General features: G+C 41.8%; 1 protein-coding gene across 15 annotated transcripts in view; it reads right to left on the bottom strand.

The window, feature by feature from the left end:
- PTPRM (protein tyrosine phosphatase receptor type M) overlaps nucleotides 1-20,197 on the bottom strand; it is a 2,094,608-nt gene that overhangs the window by 180,389 nt on the left and 1,894,022 nt on the right. For all 15 annotated transcript variants that reach the window (XM_069620757.1, XM_069620755.1, XM_069620756.1 and 12 more), the window contains one exon: nucleotides 1,731-1,828. In XM_069620757.1, coding sequence (XP_069476858.1) covers nucleotides 1,731-1,828 — 98 coding nt within the window. The remainder of the gene's footprint in view (nucleotides 1-1,730; nucleotides 1,829-20,197) is intronic.

Consider the following 20,197-nt stretch of genomic DNA (forward strand, 5'->3'; position numbering starts at 1 on the left):
CCCTCTGTTCCCTGGGAGATGTTTAGGGAAGGGATCTTGCTTCCCTCTTGGAGTTTCTGGCCTTCCTTCAATGGTGGAAGATGTAAGGCAGACTGTACCTTCAGTCAGGGTCCAAATGAGTTCTTCTTACTACTCCTTGCAAAGTCTTCAGATGATCTGCCAAAAGAGGGACTTGACCCTCTTTTAAAGCCAAATGGGCCCCAGTGATTGATGTAGGCTAAGTCTACCTTAATGAACCAAAGCTGGGTCCCCACCAACAATCTCCTGTATGCGTGAGGTAACCAGAGCGATTTGCAACAGAAAAGGTAAAGGGGTGAAAACATGTAATACTAAGGCCCACCCCTCTTAATGTCTTTTGTGGATCAAAGGGTATCTCTGGTTAATTGAGCTCTCTGTGGTTCCTGATTAAAGCGGCAGGTCTCCCATGAAATTGTGGCAAGATCCCTCCACTAAACATCTCCCAGGGAACAGATGGAGATTCTGAATGCAGGGAACCCTACACCAGCTTCTGAACCGGTACCTAGCCAGCACACAGCATGCCCTGCCTTAGCAAGCTTCCTAGGTTGGACGTGCCAGAGAGTCTCCGAACCAAACCAAGAACAAGGTTGTTGCCTGCAACCCTCTCCTCAGCTTTGGGCTGTCCGTCTTAATAGTGCATATCAAAGGTTTTTGGGATTTTTCTGTCTTTTGTTAGTCCTGCAACCAGGCCTCTCGTGGGACTGCTTGAATTAACTTTGATTAGTATGCAAAGCTTCCACCAGCAGCTAACAAATGACAGGGCGTATCCATGGAGCCTTTTTTAGTTTAATTAGGCTGGCCATGGCAGGAGGAAGATTTTTTCCTCCCCCTTCTTGAGATACCTTGATGTACTCTTGGCTGTCATATTCCAACTAAATATGACAGGGGACGATGCTTCTAGGTAGTGTCCATCCAGAGTACACAAGTCTATGTGTATGTTGTTCCGTGAGCATACGAAAATGTGTGCGGATTAGCCCCACACACTTTCCGGAGGTTGATCTTCCATCATTGAATTTCATTTAAAATTTTAAAAAAGCCCAGGCGAGTGCTTACCCACTGTGCGGATGGTCCAATTCCTCACAGGTGGAGCTGTAGGCCTAAATGCATGTGAGACTAGCTTTCAATAATAGGCAATCTGACAGGCAGTGCTCATTTATCTTTTGTCCTAGCATGTCGATCCCATTCCTTGAGAAACTGCTTCCAGTGCAAAGAACAGTAAACAAATCAGATTCAAATTTCTGGCCACAACGTTTAGTTTGGTAACTGTAGCTAAACAGCTGCGTCCAGGATTTTGAAATACTACACAAAGAAAAAAAAAGTTTTTCCTTAGATTAGAGATTTTACTTAAGGGTAAATCTAAGTTAACACTTTCTCCAATGTGGGTCAAAACGTCTCCCCAGCTTGTGGAACGGGGCCCGCAGGCACATCATTCTCCATTACAGTGATGCCTGTCACTGCTCGCTTTCCATCTCCCCACCATCAGCCATTGGTGGTCTAGTTGATATCACATTAACCTTACTGGAGGAAAACATTCAAGTCACGCTTAAGAAAATAATTAGCAAACTCGAGCAGTCGTGATGTGGCACTGGGAGCTAATGTTTTATGCAGCGCATCCAGCACGTGAAGCAAGGGATTACTGTGCTGCGTTGGGAATTGGCCGCCATCTTGTGGGTTGACTTCTGCCCAGTATTGTACAAGTAAACACGACTTACCCTGCCTACTTCCACTAGATTAGTCACCATGACGATGCTGGCCGTGTTTTCATGCCACACCATCCTCCAGAAGTCGTAGATGGTCTCCTGCATCGGCCCTAGTGGAGTAGAAAACAGGACACGAGTGAAGGCACGAACAGGCAGGACACCCGCAGGGGGAATTTCATGTTATTCTCAGATAAACTAACAGTACACAACGCGATGCATATGGTGCATTGAAATAAGACATTTTGCATTATTCATTGCGCCTGTCTATGAATGCATGACAGGCGCTGCAGGCAATATGTCCGGGTAAAGGTGACAGAGAAATTGCTGTTATCATTTTAGTATACAGTTGGGCCACAAACCTTTCCAGCTATCACAGTAGTTATAAAATGTAAAAAAGGAAAAAAACAATCCCAAAGGCTTTAAGTTCTGTCAAGCAAGGACTGTGATCCGGAAACAGGCATGTACAAAAGCAAATGAGCGCATCATGGGTACCCTTTCCAAAAGCGTACATATCCAAATGGACAAAGTAGGTTTGCCCATTTGCGGCCAGGATACCAAAATAACTTCTAAATTGATAGTACATGCTTTCCCAGATTTTGGGATTGTGCTGTTCATATGTCTTGTTTGACGCGATTGCCTGAGGTTCAGCTCTATGAATCTTACCATTTACTCCACATGTGATTAATCTGATTTCCACCCCATTATTTTGTACTGCCAAGTTATCCGTGGGTGTAGGGCCTCTTCATTAGACACAGCCTCTGCATTAAAGGGACAGACATGGCGCGAACACCTCGCAACCAAGATGGGCCATGTTCTCACTGCCTTAATCTCCAATGGAAGCAATAGGCACATCCATGGAAGGCTAGTATTGCTAAATCAATTCTTTTTCTGGGGCCCCCTTGTTCAACCGGGTTAAATAACTTACAGAGTATGTCAACATTTGATCCAGAAATCGTTTATCACAAACTAAGGATGTGATGTGTAGTTCCTGGCAGGAAAGCTACATAATAATTTACATGACCTTTTGCTTCTGTATACTTTATTATTATCATCATCAGCTCAATTAATCTGATTTTAATCACCATTGCAGCCATGGAACGTGCAATCTTTAAACCCCCTGATTGATTTTTGACCCTCTTCATCACATGAAGAAATGAGAATTCTTCTTCACATTAACACTGACATTTCATGCCACTCTGAACTTCATCTGGGCGCTAGGCTGTTAATAGTTTACCTATTAGTTTGTCTAACCTTTTACTGCAGCTTGAGTTACCAAAAACTTCCAACTATTTTACAGGGCCCACTCTTGATAGGCCACCTTTGAGCTCTGGCTTGGCAGTCCCAGAATTATAACTCTGGGCTGGAATTGGATTTGTGGTACAGAAAATAGACATGACCGGCAAGTAGGCCTACATATCAGCCAGGATTGTGCGAGCACGCTTTCAAGCACCTCAAACGCCCAACATTACAACGTTTCGCGTCTTGTACTACTCCAAAGCTACCTTGGAAACACAATCTGGATGTTATCACAACAGCTACTTCATTGCATTGCATCTCTCTAGAATTGAGTTCACATGTTTTGGACTGGCATGCATCCATAGTATAACTAAACCTCCACACGCTGCTGCATCCCCTCTATCCCATCCTCTTCTCAAACCCTCCTTCCCACTCTTTCTTCCAGCAGACCAAAGGGAAGCGTCCAAATTGGCTGAGCTTAAAAGCCTGAATGTGTGATTTGGGCGAATTTTGGCCGTTCAAAATTTTCGAGCGGCGAAACGTTTGACCAAATCACGCATTCGGTGCTTGGGGCTGCAAGGGTAATCCCCGCAGCCATAACAAAAAGCCACAAAAAAAAGAAAAGGAAAGGAGCAGGCAGAGCCGGTTCCCGATCACGGAAGTGAAAGGGAATAGGCATTGCAGGGACACTGCGAGTCGTTGGCCGCAAGTTGTCGGTGGGGGTGGGGTTGTGGGTGTGGGGCGGGGGCCAAGTCAGAAATGTTCAGGGGAGAAAAGACCAAAAGTTATTTCGGAAACATAATCTTTGGTCTTTTCTCCCTTGAACATTTGGATCTCGGGCTTTCAACCCCGATCTGACAAAGGTATGCTTACCCCCTACGCACGGACACGGACAGATACCTTGAACCTACTATGGTGGTGATTCAGCTAAATATAAAAGGATATCTGCATAACAAAGAAGGCTGCATGCTATGCACTTATGCAAACTCAAAGACATAGCACTAGTCGCACATCCAGCCCACATCTGGCATTAGCAAAAAGAAAATGGATTCCATGGTGCAGGTGCTCCAACAAGATGATTGCCTGCACCTTGGAACAAGCAGGCAAATGGGCGACGCCCCCCCAATCCACAGCGACACAAAAGTGAGATGAATACAGCCCACTACAATGTCAAACATTTATGCCTGGCATTCCACAACACGGCAGCAGTGGTAGAAGTGCACCAAAAAGAGTAGTGGAACTGTGACCCCGGTTGGGGACAGGGTAGGCAGGAGGGGGCAACATGCAACACATTTTTCAAGGGTTGCAGCCATGCTGCTTGACAGCCAATTGAGTTGAAACAGATTTCACTTTACCTGTAACTGCCACTGGGTAGTTATGAGGAGAAGTGTGCTTTGACTTCACAAAGAACAGTTCCGAAATGGTGAAAATGGTTGCAGAAAGTAATGGAACTGTTAACAGTAAAAAATAAAAGTAGTGGAACACCGCTCCCGGCCGTTCCCACTCACTTCGACCACTGCACGGCAGCAATGCACAGATAAGGTGGGTGGCATGCAAAGTAACATCATAACATGCATTTCCTTGAAAAAACAATCACTCACAGCCCATGCCCCTTCCTATCTCCAGACAAGAATCTTTTTTTAATTGAAGAACTAATGATTAATGAGGCTATCAGGCGCCCAAAATGTATCAAATATCCAAAATGATTCAATGTCACCCGCATTGAGCAAAGCCAATCCAATTATAAAGGGCCCTGTCATCACAAGAATAATGACACATTTATTGAGGAAGCCATGGTCCCAACAACACTGGAGCAGGTTTGGAGAACTGCTCTATTGAAAACACCTAGAGCCTGATAAAAAGTGTGGTGGACGGGGTAAAACGGACGTCATTTCCAAATACCGCCAGTTTTACTGCTCAGCCTAAAGAGGGTTAGTGACCCACATAGCAAAGACCTGCCTTCTCTGACATGGCGGTAAATCGTCCATTAAAAGTGGTGTGAAATATCTTGCCGAATGACCACATTAGACAGTTCTACCTATCTCCAATGAAGTGGGGAACAACAAAAACATTGCATTGTGGGGATTTAACGCAAACAGTGCCGGTCTTAATGGTAATCGAGTTATTAGCTCTGCTTATACCATAAAAAGCGTCCTGCAGCCCCGGGTATCAAGGGATTTAACAGCAAAGGACATTTAATTGCTTGGCGGCGAGCCTCAACCACGTGCTGCAATGCTGCAAGTACTTCTGCCTGCTGAAGCATTTATATACACTTCCTGAGGGGTGCACAAAGGACTGGCCCAATCTCAGTGAAGCAATGTGCATGCACAACCAATCATGTACTGCGATCTAGCCAGTTAATGCATCTCTCAAACAAGAAAACATTTACAAACCAAAAGGTGTATTTTTATTTTTTTGGGAACAAAATCAAAAAGAACTTTTGCTTTTTTTTGCCAGTAGCCATTAAGAATCAAACTCCTATTATTTTTTGACCGATATTGGTATCAAAACAAATTTGGCGGTCCTCCATAGACAATGGAGGACATAAAAAATGCACACCCTTGTGCTCTATATACCATATAAATAAAGTTATGCTTTATACATGTCTCAAACTCAATCTTTGCATCGTGAATTTATTCCTTCATGAAAAAAGTTTGTACAATCCAATTTCATTCATTTACTTAACATCAAAAATAATCCTCATTCATCTGTATTTACCCCTATTTCTGGTATACATCAATTTACATGATCCCTACTTAAACATACTGTTTCATAAAAATGAAAATTCATTAATTTTCTGAATTTCTCAATTTAAGTCCTCATAGATCCTTGTATGGAGGTAATGTGAACTTCCAATGAATTGATATCCTTAATTTGTTGTTTTTGTTTGTGCTACCAGTGTGAGCTACTAGGGTTTTAACCTAGATCTTCCACTACGGGTTTCGGGCGATTTGTCCACCCTTCTTCAGGTGGGGATATTAATTTTTCCTTTTCTTAATTCTACAAAGTAAGTATATGTATAAATTCCTCCATTCATTTATAAATACTTCTGACGTATTACTTTTCACATTATTCATACTCAGTACACTGTACTAACCTTGAGAGAGTAAACCCAAGTGTGGCAACCTTTTGCACGTTTCTATATTATTGCAACATTTTTTTCTTATGTGTCCTTTGCTGGGATGTTTGAAACTGTTAAAAACAAAATAATTTCACTTTAGTAATCTGTCCTCAAAGTCCTGTCACTCACAACACTATTTACAAATTTCAAAAATGTGGTTCGATCGCGGGTGGGATCAGTCACTAAAAATCAGCGCTGGGCCCCACTCTGCGATCAAAATTTTAGGAAGAAATCACTTAATTTTTCGACACTTACCTCACGGTAAAGTCACTGTTAATTCTGATTTGGGAAGCCTGTTCTCTTTATTTTAATATATTAGGCATCCAATGGGGGAGCTCAATTCTCCATGTTGCTGTAATCCTTGATAATTCTGCAATCAATATTTCAACCATATGGGTTACTCTCCCATACCTTATTCAATATACTTAAATAACTCTTTAGTAACGGACATATTACTAGTTCCTACCTGTTTTCTGTGCTCTTAGATTGATGGATGGCAATCGCGTACCGCTCCGTTAATACACCATGTTCCGTTGCTGACTCTTATTCGGAAAGACGACTCGCTTTCCGTGAAGTGTAATTCCTTAATATCACCATTTCTATAAATAGTTATAAGTACGCATGTTACTCGAGTTACCCTGAACACTCCTGACTACAGTCACGGAATAACGTGCGCTCGTTAGTTACCTTATTATTTTTTCGATCCTTCCAAACGCTGCCCGCTCTCTATGTTCACTCTGTGTCCTGGGTCCTGCATTCAATGGTTGCTAAGCAACCAGGCTCAACTGGTCTGTCCTCTATATTGCCTGTTTACTAAATCCCACGCCCCTTTACAGCCACCATATTGGGTGTGTAGTTCAACCTCACACTAATGTTATTCCTAGTTCAGATTGGGACATCTTTTCTGTTTGCAAACAAGTTTCTAATCATTTATTATGTAAATTTTCATAGGAAACCCGGGTCGAATATCCTCGCACACTTAACCTTCCGAGACTTCATAGCAATCGTGCTCTAAATACGTTCTTTACATAGATACAACATTTCAGAATGTATCATTACAGTTAATTAATGTTCATTACCCATTCACATATGTTTTCTTCCATATTTTTTCAAAAACAGAATTAATCATGTGATATTAAATTTGAAAGTTATACTTGTGTATTCACAGCTTCATAGTCCATAGCTGCTCCATATATATACATAGAATTTCACATAGTATATAGATGTTAATACAACAATTCTCATAGAAATGTCTTAAGGGCAGACTTAATAATATATAAATGTTGATGTCACAGTTCTCACATTAATGCCTTAAAGGCAGAATGTATTATACATCTCACTGTTTTTCTTCTTGGGCACACTTTTTTTTCTCTACATATCTCATCCTCGGCATTATCTGTAGTTTTAAAAAAGAATTCCAGGTTGAAAGATCTGCCTTCTCTTGGTCTATAAAAAACAGTTTAGATCCCATTCCATGTTCATGCCTCTCGGATACATGCTGTCTAGCTTTTCTATCCAGAAAATCTCCCTTTGTTGCAACATTTTATTCAAATTGCCTCCTCTTCATGGTAGTATCACATGTTCCAGTATTACAAATTTCATTTGTGTTTTCGTGTGCTTCATTTTCACAAAGTGTTGCGCCACTGGGGATTTTTCCGATTGCTGTCTTACATTTGACTTATGTTCACACCATCGTGTTTTGGCCTTGCGTCCTGTCAGTCCCACATAATAGAGTCCACAAGGACACTTAATTCCATATATTACATTGCTGGTGTAGCACGTTGAGGTGTGCAACAATTGTATTATTTATATGGATGGTTTATTGTATTTCCTTTAATTAAGTTGTTACAACAATTACAATTATTACACGAAATAGTGCATTTTTGTATGTCATTTCCTTCTTCTTTTTGTATAGGGATCACCCTCAAGAACATACTTAGTCCCCCCTTTATGCGCAATTTGGAACGTCAACCAACATGGTTAAATCAAGACCAGTTCAAAGGAATTCACAAATGCAGAAGCTGTTCAATGTGCCCTTATGCTTTCGAAACCAAAAGTGTCCTATTCAATCCAGGACAGGAACACAGGATTGACTCATTTATCAATTGCAGCTTTTTGCCAACAGGAGTTGGGTTGCCTTCCATGCCATTAGAGACCACGGGACCATTCTGGTCCATTTAACATTAGACGTCCAGTTTGTTTCCCATCTACGAATTAGATTAACCTACAACTTGTTTTCAGAAATGGTGATTGTAAACGTCTCCAATTCACTGCGATCGCTGCAACCTTATCAACATATGTGCAACATATTCATCAAATTAGCCGATTTTCACTAGCCTTCTTTGTCTAATCTTTAATTTAATAAGCATCTGTATTTTCACCTTATCTATAACAGGTTAGGATGTGCAAAATCATTCCTAAGAGCCACGTATCTTACAGTTGCCGATTTGCCGACCATTAAGCTTTACCACGATTAACACTCACTCAAGATGGTGGCTCCAAAAGGTAGACCTTGGGAACGCCGTGTGCGAGCTAGCTGCATCTGGGAATATAACGATGTTAGACGGCTTGGCGCCCGTGAGGGGATCAGTTTCACATTAGCAGACCACCGGGTAAGAATTGTTTACGGTCCCTAAACCCCCGTGCAGCATACAGCTGTTTTTTCAAGTGTTAACCCTTTGATGGAACAAAACTGACGCGACGTCTATCACTACTGACATTCGCATTGTTTATCTCTCTTTTTCTTTTGCCCAAATGGGACTATTTACATTATGGAATTGCTCCCATCATTACGGTCATCCACACATCTTCACCTTTGACGGTTCGGACAATAGTAATATGTATTCCGCACTTGCGATGAACAAAAGGTATGCATTACTGTGTAGTTACTTTGTATATTTGTATTACTAAATTGTAAATGCAAGACTGCTCATATTGCTATGGCGGTAATTTGGCAATACAATTTATTCTAACTCCCAGCTTATTCATATTTTGGAACCTTCCAGTTGAAACAGCCAATAACACGATCAACCACACCTGATCTATTACAAATACAAGCTATTTAACCTAATTTTATATGCGATCTATCAACCGATTCAATGAGTGGCAATACAACTGTTTAACACCTTTGCATTAGAAAGTCTCTAATGGACAAATTTGTTGGTTGCTTCTCTTCTCCTCCCCTTGTACTGTTGGATTGATCCTTTTCAACTATGGCCCCTTCTCCAATTGGCATACACCATATTCACGGTATTTAAAACTTTGCGTATAAAAAATGTTTCAGTTTTTCACTTTTGTTTATTTTGGCTCATGTTACTTTTGAATTTTTTATGTGTGAATGTTATCTATGTATTTGTGTTGTTGCGTAATGTAACCAACGTACACCTGTGTTAACTCATGAGTGATCAACTTGTGGTGGTGTATTATTACCTTTCCCCGTTACCCCTTGGACATGGCTGCTCTTACCATGTCACTTGCTTTAATTGTACCTACCTAATGCATTGTCTGGTTTAATTTACCTTGGTTTGTGCTGAATGATATTTTACATTTAATTTGTATCAGCCTCAGAGGAAGAGCAAAGACTGCTCGAAGCACGTGTCAGGCTCCACATGTTCCCATTAAATAATCCTGCAACTCAAGCAGTTTCCGCAAACTCTTTTGTTGGCGCAGTGAGACTGGAACAAGTGTTAAATTAAGGTGAAATGACGGCAGGTACATTTTGGAAGTTGGGGTATGATCGGCAGGAGTGAGAGTTACAGCATTTGCTGCCTTTCGATGGGGTGGGTGGAAAGGTCGCATTAAACATGTGCATACCAAACCCTGTTAGATTAAAGAAGTGAATGGGAAAAGCGCCATGTGCAATTCGAGCATGGATCCAGTTGCAGCAAGAGCTGAGGGTGGAGAAAGGCAGAGTACTCTCTGCTGTCGCACCACCGGGCCCCGGGCACACGTAGAGGCAAAGGGGTCAAGGGAGAGCCAAGGGTTGAGCGGAATTAATGTGTATTCATTCCTTCATTCCATAGCATCTGCTGTGTGTTACAGGAGGAGCGGCGGATAGAGGAAAGGAGAAACCACCTTTCTATTGCCTGTATTTTGAACCTCTCTCATCTTAGCCTGTCCAAGTCAGGGGCTGACATGGTGGCCAGTGTGAGCCATTTTCTCCTTCCCCATCTTGGTGGCTCTACAGTAAATGCATGGACTATGGAGTTTGGCCCAGGGTTAGGCGGAGGCCATGTAGAACATCGGTCTGTGCGGGGGCAAGCACTGAGCTTTACCTGAGCTTGAAGCCACTTCCTTTCCACTGTAAACAATAGACAATTCTAGATTTGAATGTTCTGTTAGATATGGGTAGTTGGGGTAGCAAAATTTAAAAAAAAAAAACTTTATAGAGGTTCAGGAAAAAATATAGAGCCATTGTTTATAAAAGTCCACTCATGAGGTAGGAATAGCAAGGGACAAGAATATTCTATGAGGCATCAGCATCTGCAGCATATACTGTTGAAAACGGCCTTCCTGGCCGAGTTGATTTGGGGCATAAGGGTCTGACTAGTCCTGATCAAAGCCTCTAGGTTGGTACTCTCTTCTTGGGTTGGGAGCAGGCCGATAACCAAAGGTGAGCTGTTGGGCCAAGGAGGATGACTTCTGTCTTAGATGTGTTCAATCAGAGTTCGATTTGGGTCGGATAATCTGCACATTAATCGTTCTGGTTGCCACTTGCAGTTAATTACTAGCCCCAGTCTGAATATGTATATTTAGGTGAGTTGCAATGACATCTGCAAGATATATACATATGTTTCTAAGGATTCCTTTTTGTAGAAGAACAATACTAATGTAATACTCTGTCAATGCAACAATCCCACCTACAACCTGGGACAAGAAACACGCTTTGTTAATCTGAATATTTTGTTTTATTTACAATAATAAATCAAGGAATTAAAAGTGGTCCCCTAATGTCCAGTGTTGGAGAAGTCACATCCAACATATTAAATAAATACAGGAAGCTTGTCTGCTGAAAGGAAAATGCAACCTCCCTGCTGTTTTCTTTCTAACATTTTAATTCCTTTGCAAATAAACATCCATACATAGAAAAACAACTAGGACTGCCTATTCTAGACAATAAGGGCATTCTTATACTTTCCTTTGTAATTACACATTGACGTTGATTGCTTGATTCAAAAAGGTAAAAGTTCTCAGAATAAAGTTACATAAAACAATTCACTTAGTTGAAATAATCGCAAAGTGTTGGCAGAAAGGTATAGTATACGGTTCTATGATTCTTCGGCTTTTTCTAATCTCAAATCTTGGACATTAGTCTGAGAAACTATTTGTTACTAATATGGGCATAGGTACATTTGGATATCTTTCTGGTGTTCAATTGGTTACAGTTATTTTAAAGGCTTGGGTTCAGGAATTCAGTTTCTTTTTGGAATGCAAGGAAATCAGCGCCTAACTCTCTCACTATTCTCAAGGAATCAGGTTCACGGTCACAACACCACAGTTCCATGAGTTCATTAAGGAATAGATGTTAATGGTTTGATTAACAAAGCAGAAACCAATCACAAAGGCCTGTCACTCCACATTTCAATGTGGGATTTCTATGGCCTACAGCGATCCCAAAAGATCTCTAAATACTCTGGGATCATTGTACTCCCTTTTCGTTTGTCCTTCTAAGGCCCATGACAGGTAGGGTCATCAATTGACTTCAGGAAGCATTTAAAGATAAACTCTTTCTTTCTTTCTATCCACCTGCTCCAAAGATCCAGCTTGGGTAATATTGTTCTATCTTGGCAAAGACCTCTGTTTTCAGTCCCATCTGGAAAAAAGGCCTTCTTGAGGGGGTTTCCCATCAGCTACTTGAATTTGGAATCCCAATCAGATTTTTTCTCTCGGATAGGTGCTCCCGCTTTTCTGCTTTCTCAAAATGGTCTATTCTTTCTATGTGCTTGAGTTTAAATACCCAGCAAACTCCACCTAGGCAGCATCATTTGATGCAACAATTTTGGATTGGACGGAGCCTGTGTTAGATTTCCTTTAATTTCTCACCCCAGGACCCTCCTTTGCTCCCATTGGCCCACTGACATCTCTATGTCAATAGGGTATGTGCAAGGTGTGAGTTAGCCCTCCCCTCAGGAATAAGGAAAACTGGAATTTGAATATTTATTTTCCTATAATTCTCAGTACAGACCCATGATATTAATGAGAATTATGTATTGAGATTTGCAAAAATAATCATCATTTGGAGAGATGATTTATGTTTATGTCACTGCAGGCATAATGTTATTAAATATGCACATTAATTTATAAAGCACGCATTTTAATATAGTTACATGCATACAATTCTCCTGCATCTGCTGGATTCAGCCATATCTTTCTTTTTCAAAATGGAAAAAACGGTTCTGAAGTTATAACTAAAATGCTTTACACACTTGCCCCAAGAGAATGCACCTTTCTTTTAAATGTGCTTTTGTTATATATGTAAACTAATGAAAAACAGGGTACGCTGGGTTTTGCTTCGCTTTAGAAAGTGGTCCTTATGTGGGGTGGACTGCTGCTCTTAGTCGGTGCCTGAAGGTATTCCCATACTTCCTGTTTAATACATTTAACACAATGGCACCTCTGAATGGCGCCAGTCTGCAAGGCTCTTGGTGATAAGTTAGATGTGGTTATAGATCCAATAAGTATTATTAAATCCAATAGGAGTCATTTCTTGATAAATCACGTTTTGTCTTTAATTATCTAAATGCCAACTCACACATGCCCAATTTGCCCCAGTCCTTCTCGAGGCTGGGCTGTTTATAGACAAATATTGAAAAACAAATCATGGTTAGCATATCAATATCTTGTATCAAACAATATGTGGTCATGCATGATTATAGGATTGTCACATAATACAATAAGAATCAGCAAAAATGGACAAACATAATCAATAAAAAAAGCCAATTAAAAAGTAAAGAAAACAAAAGGGGGACACAAAGGATTGGCACAGGGAGGGCTAGTAATGGCAGGGAGACAAAACAGAAAGACAAGTTGCTTACAAAAAATATATCATTTTACAGTTTTGCTATTTGATAGTTATGAAGTTGTGCATCCTATAGTGACTGTCAATTTGCTTCCAAATTCCACCTGTAAGTGTATCCAAACACCAAATGGAAGATAGCCTTGCGTTCGTATCAATTCTTTTAGGACAAACCATTGCTGTGCTCACACTGACCCCAAATTATATTATTGTTATTCTAGAATCCTCCAATATTCTCAACTATACTACACCTTGAAATTATTCAATCACCATTGTGACCCTTATAATGCTACCAGCATTGGTCTACTCATCATCAGTGCCCTTATTCATTATGGACATACTTCACCGCACTGCTGCTCACCTTATTTTAGAATCAACCTTCTGTGGCATTCTAAAGGGTTACTGTAGAATGCACCATGTGTATACTCTGGTATGCTCCCTGATATGGACTTTAATAGCTAATTGATGCTATAACATGGCCTCTGTGATTTTTTCATTGGGTGCACCTAAAATGATGAAGTCTTCCTTTGTTTCATGGCTTTCTGTTGAGAACCATTTTTGTATCGATGTGGGCTCCTTTGGATATCTTAGCTTGTTTGCTTGTTGCCGTGGACGGGTTACATCGCGTTTGAATTCGTAGATATGCTACCCCATATGGATATTGTAATCCAGTGCGCGCTGTTGGACTTGTATCATCTTGGCACTATTTTGGCATGATTGGCAGCTTTATTCACGTCATGCGCTAAAGAAGGTGTTTAAGGAACATCAGCCTGACCAAGTGGGCGAAACAATTGTGGCATATATATAAAAAAACATCAGCATTGTCAACAGACCCATTGAAGGGGTCATATTTTGAATCCGTACAGCCAGGGGTGTGCCTGGCCGGGAATCAACGGTGCATCCTTGTAAACTCTGTGTCCTGTCCACACACCTGTATCTCTATTCCAACTCCCCTGAAAATACTGGACCCACTTACCCCTGAGGAATTTTTAAAGAAACTGAATATATATAGAAAGAAACATGTTGGGCCAGGGAATTTGATGTTGTAGTAAAGACAGAAGTTTATATCACAGTGTTGTGTATTATGTAGAATATTTTGTTATTCCACTGTGATACTCTCCGATATATTGTTGGTATTGGAGTTTGTATTTTAGTACACTGTTTTATAGTAGTCTGTGAATTGTTATAATTGAAGGAAACAACAATTATAATTGAAAGAAACAATAGTGAATTGAATTTGAATGTTTGAGTATGAGTGAAGTGTGTTTGCAGTATGGTCTCTGGGAGAGGATTGTAATACAGTGTTGTATGAGACTGACTTTGTCTGATATATCTTTTAGAGGTGCTATTAGGTTGGCACGATGGATGATTTTTAGATATATATTATGACTTTGTATTGGTATATCTTTTTCTAAACATTTATTATTAAATAATAAAATTTAAATTTAAAAATGAGTTTAGTAAAGTAAATTGGATTGATTGACTTTATATATTTTTTGTTTTTACATGATATATTTCTTGTGTAAGTGTGTTCACTGGTCTAGAGCTTACCACACAGAGTACCCCGCTTTATGGTCTTTTGTTTGCCTTTATAAATTTAACGGTTCTCTCCAGGTTAGACCGTATAGCTTGGATAGACCTGGCATTCTCTGTTACTTTAGTTTCTTGTGGCTCCTTTGATACTTCATGAATTTTACTCAGTGCCTCTTCTTTCTCAATGGACACGTCTTCTTCCAAAATGGCTGCCTCAAAACTGCAATAAAGGAGTGTCATTGTTTGTGCTGCCCACTCTTTGTTGGATATCCGGTTATATCCAGGACAGTTACATCCAGGTATACATGCCTTCTGCAATCACTAAAATGAGAGTATACCCTCTTAAGTCATTTAGGTAACCTCCTGGTACCCCTTTTACAGATATCTGACTTATACAGATCCATTGCCCTTCCGGCCGGTACTCCGAACAGGCTGAACATATCAATTCCAACGTTCAGCAACAACATTTCAAAGGTAGGCTTTGATATGCAGTTCCATTTTCACAGATTACCACTGTGTGGTCACCCACCCCTGACACATACCCTATCATCTTGTCTTACGCTCCTCTAGGCGGGCACACAGTCTGGTCAACAACTGACCATGTCCTGATGACAGTTCGGACCCTTCCCTGAATCTGCAAATCGCCAGTTCACACCAAAGGCTTCTGATACCCCGAACTAGAAACACCAACCTGTTTGTGTTGACAACAATTGCACACTACTACTTGCAAGTAGTGTATGAATCTGCACAAATATCTGCTACTAACCCTCACTCAAATGTGAAGTGTAAATATTTGAATTTTCTCTGTGGCCCCCCTAGGCATATATGTACCTTTTAAGGTCCAACCTTGTGTATTTGGACCCACAAATTTTAAACATGTGTCTAAAGTTCTGATTAAATTGATTTGTTTTTCCCAAAAAAAAAAAAAAAAAACATTTCTCCAGCCTTTGTGTGACCACCCCGAGCTAGTATGTATTAAACTAGCCTACTGCTCATCCTCCCTACCGCCAAATGCGTAGCTGAATTGGGGTAGCTGTTGACTCTGCTTTTTTCATTATACAGCATTCCCTGTGGCCAGTGTACCAGGTAGAAAGCAGGAGATCTGAGACCCTCTGGTGAGACGAGATTACTGCTTCCATCAGAGGTGGCCTGAGCAGGGAGACAGGAGCAGCATAGAGAAACACCCTGATCTTACTGACAGTACATAGGCATACCGTTAGCAGACTAAGGCGGCACATCTCTGACACATGCTACCACATGCAGGCATATGATAGCAGCACCCCTGGTACATAATGGCAGCAAAACTCTGGCAATGCTATATAATGGTAGCATCCCCAACTTTTAATTGCGACATGCTCCTGGTATTTAACGATGGAACAGCCCTGGCATACCATCGACATATACAGGTGGTATTCCTGCCAAATAATGAAAGCACCAGTAATACATGAGGGCAGCACTAAGGCATATCATGGCAATGCTCTACAGTGACATCACATAATGACACCTAGACATATTCCGAAGCACCCCCTGGCATATGATAACAGCACTATGATTGTATTGATGGCACACAGGCAACTGACCAGCACTCGTTAATGGGATGAAAACACCCTGGCATAGGGTGGCAACATAAATCAATCAATCAATCAGCTATTTGTAAAGCGCTCTTTCACCCAAGGCATCATGGCGCTTGAAATAACCGATAACATGACAGATGTAGAAGAGTCACAGGTGAGCGTATGAAAAAGAATTTATCTAAAGAGAAAGGTTTTCAGGTTTTGTTTAAAAGATGTGAAGTACTAATTTTTCCTCAACCTTTCAGGCAGTGAATTCCAAAGCCTAGGCCCTGCTACTGAAAAAGCACGGCCACCCAAGCGTTCTTTCTTATATTTGGGTATCAGTAACAATGCTGCATTTGAGGATCTCAGAGAACGAGCCGGCGTATATCTGTAAAATCTTTCTTGGATGGCTAGGCATCCATTTCCACCTAAAGCACGGTGCATGATACACAGGGCCTTACATTTTACCCGAGCTTGAATCAGAAGCCAGTGGAGAGATTGTCTGGCCTTAGTTACACCTGTTCCGACAGGAATTTGTGTAACCAGACGCACTGCAGCGTTTTGTAACACTTGCAGGTGCTGGATAAGAAAAGAATGCTGCGCCAAGTAGATGGCATTACAATAGTCCAAGCTCCCGTTTACACATGCGGCCACAATTTGAGCATGAAATTTATCTGGAATAAAGGGGAGGACTTTATTTACTTGTCTGAGCTTAACAAAGTCTGCTGCATATACTGTGTTAACCTGCTCCTCCATGGACAGGGATTCCAATAATGTAATCCCTAAATTACGCACCACTGTAGCCGGCTTAGGTAATGGGCCTAGTGATTCTGGCCAGAAAGCATCAGTCCATCTATCAACTGCTCTTGGTGGGCATGAGATCAAGATCTCTGTCTTCCCACAATTTAGTTTGAGCCAATTTGACTTCATCCAGACCCCGACGGCTTCTAGGCAATTCTTTTACCTGTCCCTTACCTCATCCTGCTTCGTGTCTAGTCTAAACAGGATCTGTGTATCATCTGCGTATGAGAAGACCCTGAAGCCAACCAAATGAATAAGAACCAACAGAGGGCAATTATATAGATTAAAAAGTAAAGGAGAAAGAGCCGATCCCTGCAGAAATCTGCATGTACCCAAAACCGAAGATGAGCGATAAGGTTGATGGGAAACTATTTGAGAAAGTGAGGTCAAAAAAGCACGGAACCAGTCCAATAATTCCCCCGAAAACCCTGCCTCCTTTAGCCTTGCCAGCAATATTCCATGATCCTTGGTATCGAAGGCGGCCGACAAGTCCAACAAAATGAGGCCTGTAGTACCGCCATCGTCACTGATCATGGTGAGGTCTTCCAACACCGAAACCAGAACTGACTCGGTTCCCATCAAAGGGCGAAAGCATATTTGACAGCTGTCCAGGATATTTTGACTTTCCACGAATGTTCTCAATTGGGGGGTCACCAATGCTTCCAAAAGTTTCATAAGAAAGGGCTGAAGTGAGATAGGCCGATAATTAGCCAGGATCGAAGTATCCACTGATGGCATCTTCAATAATGGTATTACCAGCGCTTTCTTGAGTTTAGATGGAACTTGACCCCACTTCAAAGATGAATTAACTGCAGTGGCCGGTGTATCATAGAAGTCTATTGGCGGTGCTTTGAACAATTTTAGTGGGATAGGATCTAGGGACGATGTTGATTTAAACTTGGCTACTATCTTAATCAGCTCCTCCTAGTTGGTTAGAGTAAAGTTAGAGAAGCACACTTCTACCCTTTTCCCTAATGCCAACGTAGGCATACCACTTTCCACATTAGCATTATTACCATCTTTAAAATTCCCGCTGCTTACAATTCCATTCCTGATTTCATCAATTTTAGTAATGAAGAAGGTTGAGAGCTTGTCGCATAAAGGTTGCACGGTAGTCAGTCTGTTAATGATCTCAAATAATTTTGGAGAACATTCAATGCTGCTTGGATTGAATCCTCGAAATCTAAAGATTTAGCTATTTTTAAAGCCTTGTGATAAGCCGCGCGTTGCTGTATATACGTTTCACAAAAGTAAACCTCAAAGTCTTTCCTCCATTGCCGCTCTGCTTGCCGTGTTTCCAGGGGTAATGTCTGAAGCTCCGGCATGTACCAGGGGGCGCACTGAGATGGCACCTTCGTCATAAGTTTTAGTGGGGCCAGTTGATCTGCTACTGACTCCAGACAGTTAACCAAGCTACCTATATCCAGCGAGGAAAGCTCCAGCATATACGTTTTGTCAGCCTGGTGCTGAATAAGTTTAGTGAAAACCATGGCCAGATCAACTTTCGCCCAGCTACGTACCCAATACAGAACATTTGAATGGGGGGCTGTTTTAAGACTCCTCCTGTTTTAATTACAAATGGCACAATATGATGATCTGTCCACGTCAGAGGATGACACGCGAACACTTCTACTAAAACCGGAGAAGCAAATAGTAGGTCCAAGATATGGCCTTTAATGTGAGTGGGACCCACCACGTGCGTTGTCAATTGCAATTGTTTCATGGCTCTAAGAAGAGCCCCATGTGTTGTAGATTCTGTTTCCACCCATAAGTTGAAATCTCTAAGTATAATCAAGTTTTTATATTGTGGTGATAGTTTAGAGGCATCATTCAGGAAGGTACGAGTACAAGTGGTGAGGTTTGGCGGTAACCTAACACAAGGTGACATCCCCAGGCTGCATTCACCACCACTCTTAGCACAAAATATTCCATTTCTGATTCTAAGGAGTTTTGCAGCAGTATACACTCGTAGTGCGAGTTGTATATCACTGCAACCCCCCAAAACCCCCTCTCCCGGATGCTTAGCTCCGCGATCAACCTTTAACAAGGCATGCATTAATAATTAACATCCTAGTTAAAATATAGATAGTAACCAAAATATATCTTTATATGAGTGAGTCGCCCATTCATTTCACAGTCATTGAAGTGTTTAAATGCAATGTTGATGGCGTTGCTTCCTGTGATCTCGGTAGTGGCCAGAGGCCAGGTGAGTTCTTGTGACTTTATGGGGGTCAGAGGGCGCATGTAACTTCAAATGCCCCACAGTGCAACTTTGTTGATTCGATGCAGGCACTGTGCAGTGCCTAAGTACACGCGTTGGATTTCAGCTGAGCAACCCTGTTCCATTGGCACAGCTCAAAGGCTCTATATGCCCTGTTTTTAGCCCTGTTTGGAAACACAAAACGGTCGTGCTTTCATTCTGGGGATGCGCCACTCCATTCTGAACTCATGGCGGAGTTTGCCATGGTAGCTGCCTATCAGATTTGATTTTATAACCTCATACGGAATGCCTGCATAGCCGTGCTTCCTTCGGGTTCCACCCCTGGCTGCATTAACAGCAGACATATAGAGCCTGATTGTGCCATTATAAAACGCGTCTGTGAATCAGGCCCAGTAGAGAGCTGGCGCGGGGACTGCGTTTTGTACAACGGGCGAGGGCACATTGTGTGAAGGAGGAGCGTTGGGCGGGAGGACGGGGCCCCCACATGCCCAGGGGCGAGGACTCTTGCTGGCTATACATGTCCTTGGCAGTCTGCGCGCGGCTCTGCGCGTCATAGCCCTGCACCGAGACGATGAACGACCGGATCAGTGTCCGAGTCCCTGTTGTCAGGTCAGTGTAGCTCAAGCCTGCTCGCCACAGTGCAGGTAGACAGCAGAAATGATGGCTGCCCCGTGGCATGGTGGAGAGCGTTTGAGTTGATTAATAAAAGGGCACCATTTTTTTCAGGCTTCACTTCTCGAGCAAAGCATCCGACTCCCCCCCCCCCCACCCTCAACACCCCCTCCCACAAAACCTCGTTTGGATTCTGGACTTCGCTGTACGATGAGCTTTCAGACTTTAAAAGTAATTCGTTTTTTTAACCCCATTTTTCTTCCTCCCTTTGACAATTTCAAATTATTTTCTGACATGTGAATAAATGATTACCCTGTCAGTGGCATGCTGGCTGAATTGGAAAACACTAGGGTAGATGGGCTGTGTGTGCCTTTGCGCGTGCCA

The sequence above is a fragment of the Ambystoma mexicanum genome, chromosome 5q (genome assembly GCF_040938575.1).
Source record: "Ambystoma mexicanum isolate Mex_15411 chromosome 5q, UKY_AmexF1_1, whole genome shotgun sequence".
Lineage (NCBI taxonomy): Eukaryota > Metazoa > Chordata > Amphibia > Caudata > Ambystomatidae > Ambystoma > Ambystoma mexicanum.